Source organism: Bubalus kerabau, chromosome X (assembly GCF_029407905.1).
Source record: "Bubalus kerabau isolate K-KA32 ecotype Philippines breed swamp buffalo chromosome X, PCC_UOA_SB_1v2, whole genome shotgun sequence".
NCBI classification, from domain to species: Eukaryota; Metazoa; Chordata; class Mammalia; order Artiodactyla; family Bovidae; genus Bubalus; species Bubalus kerabau.
Genome location: NC_073647.1, coordinates 45,799,560 through 45,812,651, shown reverse-complemented (window position 1 = coordinate 45,812,651; position 13,092 = coordinate 45,799,560). Strand labels below are relative to the sequence as shown.

Here is a 13,092-nt window from a genome sequence, read left to right as displayed (position 1 = left end):
TCCCACAGAGTCCATAAGACTGTTCTATACATCAGTGTCTCTTTTGCTGTCTCGTACACAGGGTTATTGTTACCATCAATAGAGATGTCTGTCCATATGATTGTGAACTACTTCTCATCCTCTTTCTCTGATTGGTTGGAATAGAAAGGAATGTACTCATCAAATCAATGGCCAAATAACATGGACCTAAGGGCTTATTAATCTGCTTGAGCAATTATACCACATCCAGCACACAGCATCCACAACTGGAATTACTACTTGGTGAAGCCTGGAGTATACAGTCATTTTACAGAATTCATCCAGTTTCTGCAATCAACAGACTAGCAATGCAAATGTAGATATGATGGGGACCACCACCCCTAAATCTTTAAAAGTGGTTCTAATCTCTGTCATGTCTTCAGTGATATTGTTTGTAATTGACTCTCTTGGTTGTATGTGTGTGCTGGGGCCGGGGGGGACGGGGTGTGAGTGGTGTGCAGTTCCATAGACTTGCACATAACTTCCACCAATGTAAAGACAATGAAAGACCACCTAAAATTTGGTTTGGATGTGGAGACCAATGAAACCCTCCCCCCCACACACACCCCACCCACATCAAGAAGTCAAGAAATGGTTCATTACTTTCAGAATCAAGGGTTCTGAAGAGAGCAGGACAAGCCTCTCAACCAGTTGTGAACTGACTTTTGAAATCAAGGAACAGAGAGTGGCCTGGGATTTTACCATGGAGGACAGGTGGGGCCAAAGTGAGAGTTCTCACATGTGGTTACCAGCATACATGGTTCTGATCTCCCTGTGGTGCTAAAGGAAGGAGCACCCAGGCTTTCTTCCCAGTTTACCCAGATATCACACATAAGGGGGAGAGGAAGGGCTAGCTGAAAAATGAAAGGCCAAATTCTACCAATGATAAGGGATAGGAGTGTTACTCTTCCCTGCACTGCTGGGGCTCTGGGAAATGGAGGCCCTTAGGGCTGGAAATATGGAAATATAAACCTCAAAATGGCCTGTGCTGTGCCTGGCCTTAATTCAGGGAGAGCTTTTGCTAGAAGAAATAAAAATCAATAAGGCATAAAAGCAGAACCTGACTGTAGAAAGGAAGACAACAGGAGACATAACCATGTTAGATGTCTAAATAGAAGAGTTGGTGCACTTGCATAAGCATCTGGGAGGCAGGAGGTTAGATAACAAATAGGACAGTTGAAGAGGCATCTCTCACTCATGGCTGAACCGACTGCCTGAGCACCATGCCCACCAGGCTCACCAAGGCCTTAGCAGTAGTAACTACCCACAAACTGGAAGCAGTATATATTGTGATGACAGTAACAGAGGTCGCAGACTTAAGCATAGTTCTACAACTCGGTAACCAGGGTAATCCTCTCAGTTCTCTTCTACTCACTTTCTACCACTGAAAAAGGAAAGGCGCCAGCCACTGCTCTGCAGATTGAACCACCCAACCGGTCCATCTCCCTCTTCCACCTCTTGATAATGACGTCCCCTCCCCACGGAGACCCAGCGCCACGAGTTGGCAGGTCCACTCAGGGTCCCTCAGGGCTGAAGGGTCGACTGCCTTCCCCGCGTGTCCATGGGTCCTGGCCGCGGCCAGCTCTGAAGACCAGCGTCTGGCGTCCAGAGACCACCAGGGCAACTAGCCAAACAGCCCCTTTGGATCTTTGTGGGCACCCTTCCTCTCTCCCGTCTCTGCCTGCACTGTGGTGATAGTGCACTCGGGTTCAGAGGGCCTGCATCAGCTCTAGGCAGGTGGGACCACCCAGAGCTTCCAGGCCATCGAGGGATGGGCAGCGAGAGCCCAGGGCGCCGGGATGGCCATCTCCAAGATGGGCGGCCAGGCAGAACTGTGATCCTCGCTCTCCATCTGGCGGCCGTCGTGGGAACCGCCGCCGAGGCTTCTCCGCCCAAGGCAGCCAGCCATTCGAAGGCGTGGATGGTCGCATTTCCCGATAAGCACCGCGATGCAAGGTCGCGGCTGCAGGAAATGGCGCGTGCAGGCGCACAGGCGCCGGACATAAACGCGCAACCTCATGGGGCACAGACACGCAGGCGCACGCAGGATGGCCTCACGCTCGAGAAAATGTCTCCCGAATCAGTAGTGCCTACCAGCCTGGCGACTGCACTGCTCACCGAGGGCTCTGGGGGAGCCACAGACCCCGAGTCAGCTTCTGGGCAGGAAGGGGCCATCGCTGGGCCCCTGTCTGCAGCCTCCTACTCACAGCCCTGCACCCTGCCTCCTGCCTGCTCCCAAAACACAGGACTAGTGCAGGGGAGTGGAACAGGGAGAGGGGTGCCCATGCCTCTCAGCATGCCACCCTGCCCTGGACTCAAGGTGGAGGACAGCGCTGCCAGCCTTTCCCGGCCTCTGAGGAAAGGGGGCTGTGGAACTCCTGCTGGCCCACCCTCCTTTCCTCGGACATCACACCACTACCCCCCGACCCCCGTTCCTGGGTGCCCAAAGCAGGGCTGGCCACCATTGGCCAGCAGGAGTAGGCCTATCTCAGGAAGGTGGGCAAACACCCGTGCCCTGGAATCCTGCACCACACTCCTGACAGTGGCCTTTGATCTCACACCAGGACCTTTCTGTGGCTGGCTGGTCCTTGGGATGGCACATGTGACCTCTCTGAACCATCTGGGTGCCTGGAGCCCCCACGGAGCTGCCAGGGATCCTAAAGCCTGGCGTCCTACCTGCTGACCCTGCCCTCCCCCCACATCTAACCCACTTATTCCTGGAGGCTCCCGGAGGTTCCTGAGGACTCAACCAGCCACAGTCCCTGCCCACAAATCCCTGTCGCCAAGCTCCGTCCGGCCCAGGGGGCCACACAGACCATCTCGGACCCTGCCGGGACCACACTGCAGTGCTGACTCGAGGTACCAGGCCACTGTACCCCCATCTCAGGCAGCGCCTCCCCTCCACTGTCCAGAGCAGAGACAAGACAGCTGAAACTTTCAGGAAACTTTATTGAAGAGCAGCACTGACTGAAACCATTGAAGACAGGGAATGACAACACAGAGAACTACTAACGGCCACAGATCATGGTCCTGGCCCCTCTTATCCTCCCAGGGTCCCTAACAAGGTGTCTGTACTGCTCTCACGCAGCGGTCCTCCCTCCCCCCACACTCTCCCTTCCTGAGGGCCTCGCAGGCAGTGTCTTGCCAGGAAGGTGGGCGCTGGCAATGCCCAATCCCCTGAGGGCAGCTCCTCCCGCTTGGGCCCACATGCTCTATGGTGGGCACAAGTCAGTCACACAGCAGGGCACACTGCACCAAGCCGAGGACACAGAATCCCGAGGAAGCACAGGGTGGCCCAGCAGAGCACAGGTCCTGGGGGCCTCCCAAAGCCCCACTGCGGCACCGATGCAGATCTTCCTTCCAGAAGTCCTGGGGTGGATGCTGGCCAAGCCCTCGTCCATCCCCTACTACCCACCAGTTCCTGAGAGTGGGCTAGGGTGTCTCTGCACCACAGTTGGGGGAACTGCTCGGAGAAGAACACACGCACATCTCCAGGAGAGCAAGCAGAACTGGGCCTGAGTATGCACTGGGAAAGCACACGCTGAGCTGAGGACTCGGGACCACAGCGGGTAGGGCCTTGGCTGGTGCTGAAGCTCAGGGCACGTGGCAGGGCCCAGGGGTGGCTGACTGGGTAGGTGGGGACAACCAGCGCAGGTTCATGGGCACCGCAGGGCTCTGTGGGGGGTGGGAGGGGGAAGTGGGCGACGGCTTGGGGGTGTGTGTTGTTGGGGAGGGGAGAGGGGACTGGGGCAGGGAGGGGTTCCTTGAGACCTGGGTCACTAGGGGGCCTACAGGGAAACATCTGGACTTCCCAGGACAGGGAGCAGCCTGCCCCAGGGGATGCTGAATAGGGGTCCCCTCTGGTGGGGTGCGAGGGAGGCCCAGGCACCATGACATGGTCCTTAACGTCTCTCAGGCCAGTGTGGGCAGCAGCTATTTGCAGGCACCCCTCACCTAGGCAGGTACTGCCCACTCAGGGCTGTTCCCAGTTGCAGGCTTTGGGGCTGACCTTGGCATTGGCAGCTGGTGAGTGGTACTTCTCCAGGCCAGTCCCAGGTCTCCAGTGACCAAGCATAAACCTAAGCAGAACAAAAGAACCCTCCCTCCTGCTAATGAATTCTCCTCCTCCTCTTCCTCCATCCCCCTCCTCTTCCTGCACCCCCCTCCTCCTCTTCCTCCTCTTTCCCCTTTTCCTCCTCCTTCTCCTTTTCCTCCTTTGGAACAAAAGTTTACATGCACACCCACTCACACCAAAGCCAGCTGTGGGGTACTGGCCCACCAGGTACCCAGGGCCCTATCATCTCCTCACAGTCTTTGCTGTTCTTGTCCCTACAGTCCTTCCAGGCTGCAGGGGCCAGGGTAGGGGAAGACTGCTTGTAGGATGGTGCTGGGTGCCATGGGCCTCTGGGTCCTCTGCCCTCAATTGTGGAAAGGCTCCAGGGTTCTGCCTTCTGGGGGACACCCTAGGGCAGATGTTCCTGAAGACAGGCTGGATCCTGTGGTCTCCCAGCCAGAGCATCTCCCGTCTGCCCCACAGCTCTTCCTTGCCAGTGCTGGCACATTGTGGCAGAGATGGCCTCCAGAGAGGCTCCTCTAGGTCCCACGTGGCCTGGGGGACCATCAGCATCGTTAGCTCAGAGCCCACTGGGTGGGCGTTTGCAGGTGGCCAAAAGCCAGGGCCAATGCCAGAGACCCTGACTACACCTTCAGCCTCTGCTATGTTGGGGTCTCTGTCTGAGGTGCGGGCACCCCTTTTGCTGCATGTTATGGCCCCATACTTGGACCTCCCAAACCTCCCTGAATTGATTTTGGCTTGGTTGGTGGAGCACCTTCCAGCTGGTAGAGGCTGAGGGGGCTGGGCCTGGCTTCCCTGCCCCTCTGCCCCATTCAAGGCTCCCACTGTTTGTGTGGACTGCCTCTTCCCCCGTTACACTTTTTCTGTTGCCTGCTAGCAGAGGGTGTGCCTGGATATGTTGAGTCTATGCTTCCTAAGCCTTGGGGTGGTTCAACGGCTCCAGCCCCTCTCTCGCTCCCCGACTCTTCTGCTGCCAGCTGAGGCCTGGGCTTTGCCGGAGGCTGGTTCTCGGCCCTAGGAAATAATGCCTGGCTGTGGCCTTCCTCCCCAGTGTCACAGCTGGAAGACAGCCACCTGCACTTCAGAAATGGGACGATCCCTTCCCGGATGGTCTGAGTGCTGCTCTCAGCAAATGACCCTGCCTGCACCATGACCTGAGGGATCAGGACATTGTCTTCTGATGCCCTGCAGACCCTTTCTGCTTGACTCTGGTTCTCCTCAGTCACTGCCATGGTGGCCTCATACTCCTCTTCATCTCGAATGAGCTTCATTAACTGCAGGAAAGTGGGCGCACACTCTCACTGATCCAGTAGCTTGAGCTTGCCCCGGAGGGCAGTGGTCATGGAGGCTCGGGCTAGGATGTGTTTCAGGTGAATCGTGTCTGTGCTTCTCACTGACAGGGGGCTGTGCTGCCCGGCTTTCTGAATCAGGGGCTCTAACCATACCAAAAAACCAGAGATGTTCTCTCCAGACTTCTGGAAGGTCTCAACTAACTGTGAGGTTCTATGGTCCTCTTTATCCCCAAAGATCTGCTTCAGGGCCTCCAGGCACTCCTCCACTGTCAGAGTCACTGCTGGCCCTCAGCACCCACATGATGGACTGGGCAGGGCCACATAAGCTCTCCAGCAAACCCTGCCTCTTTATCTCAGACACCTGCCATAGCTGCATCATCTTAGTCACCTGCTCTAGCCAGGTTTCAAAGCTCTCTTCACCTGGGCCTGGGAGAGTGTTTCCTGAAAACATCTTGAGTTTTTGGCACCACAGGCTTTCTTTCAGAAGCTGCAAGACTGGTTGCCTGACTTGAGCCAAGCCCTCCAGCTCTGCACCCTCAGAATGAGTGCTGTACCCCAGGGTTTTGGCCACATCTACCATTCTTCAGTCCTCATCTTTTAGGAAGTACTTCAGTCTGTTGATAAATTCCTCATCAGGGCTATGGGGTTTCACCACTTCCCAGGTACCTCCCTTTCCTAGGATCCAGCTGGGCACTGTAGCATAGTTGATGGTGTCAGTCAATTCAAGGAAAACTGCCTTAGCATGGTCTTCCCTTCTGAACATTGTGCTCCGCACCCTGTAGGTGCAGAGGGACTCTAAGCCCCTCCTCAGGGTCTCTTTAATTTCTGCCTCACTACACTCCATGGGGATCCCCATGATTAGCAAGTCCTTCCTAGGGTCCAGGTCCATTCCTCTGCACCAATCCTCCAACAGTCACAGCCATTGCTCCCAGTTTCTATGGACTGGTCTAATACTAAGGGCAGTAATCAGCTCACAAAGTGTGACAAGGAGTCAAGGAATTTTGGGTCAATGCCAAGTATGAAGGCAGAATCGTCTCTGTTTTCCACAGCTTATAAATGCAAATGGAGTGAGAACATCATTAATGCCCACCCTCCCAACCCCCACCAAACCCCCTCCACTACCCCCCTCTCTTTTCTGGTCACAGGGATTCAGCCCCTGTTTCCCAGGGCTTCCCCAATCATTTGATGGAGGGGTTTCTTTAGGCCCAGCTTCCAGCTCATCCTGTCCCTGCTGACCTCCGCTTGTTGTGGGCTCCTCCTCAAAGTCCCAGGACTCTGCTGTGTGTCCTGGAGGTGCCTGTGGTGAAAAGGCCAGAGATAGAGGTAGGAGGCGGGGCCTGACAAAGCCTGTGTGTGTGTGTGTGTGTGTGTGTGTGTGTGTGTGTGCCCACGCCCATGGCCTGGCTCAGGGCTGTGCAATCCCAGGGCACCTGGTACCCACTTCTCTGAGGCAAAGGTTAGAGGACAAAGAGGTACAGTTCCCTTCTTTCTCAGAAAATGCCTGACAGATGAGAAAGATGACTGGAGCTCTGCACAAGGCAATGAACTGATGGGTGAAGAGACTGTGTGACAAGCTGTCATATTGCCATGGATACTGAGGACAGCATGGGCTGTAGGTTTGCATCACTGAGGGGTGTCATGTGGTAGGTAAGGTTAAGGAGCAACAGGTGATGTCATTGGCCTCTAACCAAAGAAGTATCATTTGTTGTGGGGGAGGGAAGATGGGGGGTGGGCAGCAAGGATCAAGAGCTGAAAACAGGAACCTATGGTTTCTAGATGTTTGGAAGCTAGAATCAGAGGCAGAAAAGGGACCCAAAAAGGGTCTCCAGTGCCACACTGCAGGAACAGACAACTCTGACCCTAGGTGTGACCCTACCCTGCAGACCCTGTAAACCTTGGCAGGCAACCCCACCCCTCCTGCTTTTTGCCAGGGTTACAGAGGCCTCTTCTGCCTCACAGCTGTTCACCACGCTGGTTAGGGATCCAGTGGCAGTGCAGATGCTAGAATTCTACCCACGGGCAGCACCAGACCTGCCCTCCAGCACTGTGCACAGGCAGTTCCTGGTGTTGGGGTGGTGGACACCGCTTCACTGGATCTGTTCCAGGCAAGGCCGAGGTTCTGCCTCACAAGACCCTGCTCAGGCTATGTCAATTCTGAGTCTACAGAAGTGCTCACAAGCACTCTGGTACAGGGGTACAAGAAACTGCTCAACTGGTATTCAGCGCTAGTGCAGTTAAGATTATCACTGCAGTGTATGTGCTTAGTCGTGTCCAACTCTTGTGACCCCATGGACCATAGCCCATCAGGCTCCTCTGCCTATGGGAGTTTTCAAGCAAGGATACTGGAGTGGGTTGCTATTTCCTCCTCCAGGGAGTCTTCCCAACCAAGGGATTGAACCCACGTCTGCTTGCATCTCTGGTAGATTCTTTACTGGCTAAGCCATTGGGAAGCCCTCAATTATTATTACTCCTCCCTCAATTCCAGCCCTCTTTTAAACCTTAATCTGCCTGAAATGCAGGAGACCTGGGTTTGATCCCTGGGTTGGGAAGATCCTCTGGAGAAGAGAACGGATACCCACTCCAGTATTCTGGCCTGGAGAATTCCATGGACTGTATAGTCCATGGGGTCGCAAAGAGTCGGACACAACTGAGCAACTTGCAGTCCCTCTGCTGCTGCTACTGCTGCTAAGTCACTTCAGTTATGTCCGACTCTGTGCAACCCCATAGACGGCAGCCCACCAGGCTCCCCTGTCCCTGGGATTCTCCAGGCGAACACTGGAGTGGGTTGCCATTTCCTTTCAAATACACAAGTGAAAAGTGAAAGTGAAGTCACTCAGTCGTGTCTGACTCTTAGCAACCCCATGGACTACAGCCTACCAGGTTCCTCCATCCATGGGACTCTCCAGACAAGAGTACTACAGCCCCTCACTAGCTCTTAAACCTTGCCCCCACTGTCAAGTCCCACCTCCACCAAAGTGCAACTGGCCTTAAGGCCCACCCCTGATGCCAAGCCTCCCTGCACATTTGACCCAGGTAGCCACCAAGCCCCACCCTGTCCAAGTCCCACCTCCAATGAAGCCCTACCCCCAACTGAGCCCAGCCCCTGATGCCAATCCCCACCCCGATGGAAGTTCAATCTCTGCCCCCACAAAGCCCCACCCCTTCTCGTGACCCAACCCCCATTCAAGTCCCATCCCTAAGGAAGCCTTGCCACTACGTAAGCCTGATCCCTGCCCCCACTCAAGCCATGTCCCCACCTCTTCCCAAGCACAATGCCTGTCCTAAGCTCCGACCTCACTCAAATCCAACTACTGTCCCAAAGCCTCTGCCTTCATTTCCCTGTGGTCCCCACCCTCACCTAGGCCCACCTTCCTAAATCCCTCCACCCCTTTACACACTCTCTACCTCAAACACCCCTCATTCCAGAGCCAGAATACGTCTGATCAGTGGAAGTTGGTAGAGGCCAGGAGAGAAAGCGCTGAAGACACTTCCCCTCCAGGGTAAGGCCCAGAGCTACCAGTCCTGACCGCAATGGCTGTAAGCAGGGTTAGGCGTGCAAGAGGTTCCTCTGCAATTCCGAAACCGGTCACAATGTCTGGAAATGGCACGGTACTGGTGCATGCCAGGCCCGATCGCATAGTACTGGTGCATGCCAGGCCTGACAAACAGCATGGTCCTGGTGCATCAGGCCTGATACAGTGGGATCCCACTTCCAGGGGATCTTGATAAAAATGCAAGTTCTGATTCAGGAGGACTGGAGTGGGACTGAGATTCTGTGTTTCTCCTTTCTAGAAAGCTGGGTGGTTACTGAGCAAGATACTTGCAGAATCCCCTTTAAGTGCAGGTATTTCCTATGTCTGAGAAGGGGAACATAGACCTAAATATGCCTGACTTCACTAGGAAGTACTATTGAAAAGCCTGTTAAATCAATCTCCTTCCCATGCCAAGAAAAAGTGGTTACCTGCTGGTGTCAGAAAGTCACAGACCCCCAAGTGGGGCATTTTACCTGAGGGATCTCATAACACAAGTCCACTGTGGCTCTGTGAAGCCCCCACTCAGCCACATGGCATTACAGGTATGATAGGTGTCACAAAAGGTGATACCATGGGAAGAGGTGTTCTGATTGCCATCCTAGAAAACAGTGGAGGTTAAGAAACATGTCTGAAAACATATTACATTATATTGGTTTCAAGTTTATAACATAATGGTATTTGTATATGTTGCAAAATTATCACTATGATAAGTCTAGTTAACATTTATCAATACACATAGTTTTTTTTTTCTTTCAATGAGAATTTTTAAAAATCTACCCTCTCAGCAACTTTCAAAAATACACAGTACATTACAGTTTTATTGACTATAGTCTCCATGTTGTACATTACATCCCTAGGACTTATTTATCTTACATTTATGTTTATGTGTGTGTATGTGTATATAATATGTCCTACCCTGATGGTATTACCGAATTAGATTATGAAAGCCCTTCAAGGAGCTCCATTATGATTGGTTTAGAGATAAAGTGCTTTTTATGAATTGAACACTCTTAAAGTTCTCAGAAATTAATGAAAGTGAATTTACTCTCATACAACTTTATTTTAGCAGTAATTATGTTTTATATATATTATGTCAGCCTTAAAGATAGTTTACAAGATCTTTTGCTAACGTAAAACTTGACACTTAAACTAAAATAACTATACAAGATGTGCAAGATATGTTTTTGTTAAGGAAAAAGAATAATTTTTTCCTAAAGTAAAATGACTGGTTGTTCCAGAATGAAAAAGATGAAAGGGCAGGACAAAACCTGAATGGATATGGTTCTCAGAAAAGGGATTTTCTTTCTTGTGGCCAAAGCTGGCTAAAGATCAACAGATTTGTATATAATATTTTAAAAACTGAGCTATGATATCAAATAGTACACTGATGCAAAACTAGAATTTGATTTTCTCTGTTAAACTGGAAACATTTCCTTAGATTATTGGTAGTAAAATTACTAAAGTTGTAAAATGTTTTTCTTTACTTTTTGAGTCATCTGCCTAGAAAGCAAAGATTCTTTCTTATCAGAATAATTTTCTTTCCTTTATGTTGACTTTATCATGGCCTTCAATCAAGCCTTGTCAATTTTGAAAGCACTAAGGTTCTTTATAATTGCATTTCATTCAATATGTACTTTCAAAATATTTTGTCACTTTGGTTAAATAGACAAGTAGTGTTTGTTATGGACCTATGATCTTATTTAACCCAGTGTTCAAATTTCCTGACACCTCTTTTATTTTACTTTCCCCACACTCAAATCCTAAGTGATATATTCTTCTGTATTTTCCCCTACCATGCCAGGAGGCTTCTGGGATCTGATTTCCCTGGCTACAGATTGAACCGGGACACTTGGCAGTGAAAGCGCCGAGTCCTAACCACTGGACCACCAAGGAATTCCCCTGAGTGATATAGTCTTTATTCTGAAACCCTATTTGATTTTTCCCATAGAGATCCTGGAAAATCACAAAGGATCTTTCACCTTGTAAAAATTTTATTTGATATATTGAGTTTCATGGGAGGCTTTGTCAAATCACAAGAGATGCCTAACCTTCCTTAGGTTACATTTGTGTGGACAAAATGTTATTGAAATAATGTTTCAAAAGCAGTATGAATTTCCTGGAGGTTTGTCAATGCCCTTACTGTTTATGATATGTCCTGGTGCTGCTTTGCCTGATATTAAACTGTTTAAATTCTTGCAAAGATGGGCACGATAAAGGAACAGAAACAGCAAGGACCTAATAGAAGCAGAAGATATTAAGAAGAGGTGGCAAGAATACACAGAACTATACAAAAAAGTTCTTAATGACCGGCATAAGTCATAAGTCATGACCCACGATGGTGTGATCACTCACCAGGAGCCTGACATCCTGGAGTGTGAAGTAAGGTGGGCCTTAGGAAACATTACTACATAGAAAACTAGTGGAAGTGATGGAATTCCAGATGAGCTGTTTAAAATCCTAAAGGATTATGCTGTTAAAGTGCTACACTCAATTTGCCAGCAAATTTGGAAAATTCAGCAGTGGCCACACACTGGAAAAGGTCAGTTTTCATTCCAATCCCAAAGAAAGGTAATGCCAACAAATGTTAAACTTCCATGCAATTGTGCTTATTTCACTAGCAAGATAATGCTCAAAATCCTTCACACTAGGCTTCAGCAGTACATGAACCAAGAATTTTCAGATGTACAAGCTGGATTTAGAAAAGGCAGAGGAATCAGAGATCAAATTGCCAATATCCATTGGATCATAGAGAAAGCATGAAAAAAAAAACACATCTACTTCTGCTTCATTAAGTACACTAAAGCCTTTGACTGTATGCTGCTGCTGCTAAGTCACTTCAGTCGTGTCCGACTCTATGCGACCCCCATAGACGGCAGCCCACCAGGCTCCTCCATCCATGGGATTTTCCAGGCAAGAGTACTGGAGTGGGGTGTATGGATCACAACAAATTGTGGAAAGTTCTTCAGGTGATGGGAATGGCAAACCACCTTACCTGCCTCCTGAGAAACCTGTATGCAGGTCAAGAAGCAATAGTTAGAACTGGACATGGAATAACGGACTGGTTCCAAATTAGAAAAGAAATATGTCATGGCTGTATACTGTCACCCTGATTATTTAACTTATATGCAGAATACATCATGCAAAATGCCAGGATGGATGAATCACAAGTTGGAATCAAGATTACCAGGAGAAATATCAATAACCTTAGGTATGCAGATGACACCACTCAAATAGCAGAAAGTGAATAGAACTTAAAGGGCCTCTTGTTGAAGGTGAAAGAGGAGAGTGAAAAAGCTGGCTTAAAATTCAGCATTCAAAAAGCTAAGATCATGGCATCCAGTACCATCACTTCATGGCAAATAGAAGGGGAAAAATAGAAACCATGATTTTATTTTCTTGGGCTCCAAAATCATTGTGGATGGTGAGTGCAGCCATGAAATTAAAAGACGTTTGTTCTTTGGAAGGAAAGCTATGATAAACCTAGACAGCATATTAAAAAGCAGAGATATTGTTTTGCTGACAAAGGTCCATATAGTCAAATCTATGGTTTTTCTGATCTTCCCTGTAGCTCAAACAGTAAAGAATCTGCCGGCAACACAGGAAACCTGGGCTCAATTCCTGGATTGGAAAGATCCTCTGGAGAAGGGAATGACAATCCACTCCAGTATTCTTGCCTGGAGAATCCCATAGACAGAGGATCCTGGCAGGCTACAGCCTGTGGGATCACAAAGAGTCGGACGCAACTGAGTGACTAACACTGTTACTACTATGGGTTTTCCTGTAGTCATGTACGGATGTGAGAGCTGGACCATAAAGAAGGCTGAGCAGCAAATAATTGATTCTTTCAAACTGTGGTGCTGGAAGATAAAACCAGTCAATCCTAAAGGAAATCAACCCTGAATATTCATTGGAAGGACCGATGCTGAAGCTTCAATACTTTGGCCACCTGATGCAAAGGGCCAACTGATTGGAAAGGACCGTTATGCTGGGAAAGATTGAGGGCAGTAGAAGAAGGGGGAAACAGAGGATGAGATGGTTGGATGGCATCACCAACTCAATAGACATGAGTTTGAGCAAACTCTGGGAGATAGTGAAGGACAGGGCAGTCTGGCATGCTGCAGTTCATGGGGTTACAAAGAGTCAGACACAACTTAGGATTGAACAACAACAAACA

General features: G+C 50.1%; 1 protein-coding gene across 1 annotated transcript; it reads right to left on the bottom strand.

Moving 5' to 3' along the window:
• Nucleotides 1-4,905: 4,905 nt before the first annotated feature.
• PNMA5 (PNMA family member 5) lies at nt 4,906-6,295 on the bottom strand (the record flags this gene model as incomplete). The annotated part of the gene is given in 2 exon segments (XM_055565264.1): nt 4,906-5,656; nt 5,658-6,295. Coding segments are annotated over 2 exon segments (1,389 nt in total), but the record flags the coding sequence as incomplete, so codon positions are not given.
• Between the last annotated feature and the right edge of the window lie 6,797 nt (nt 6,296-13,092).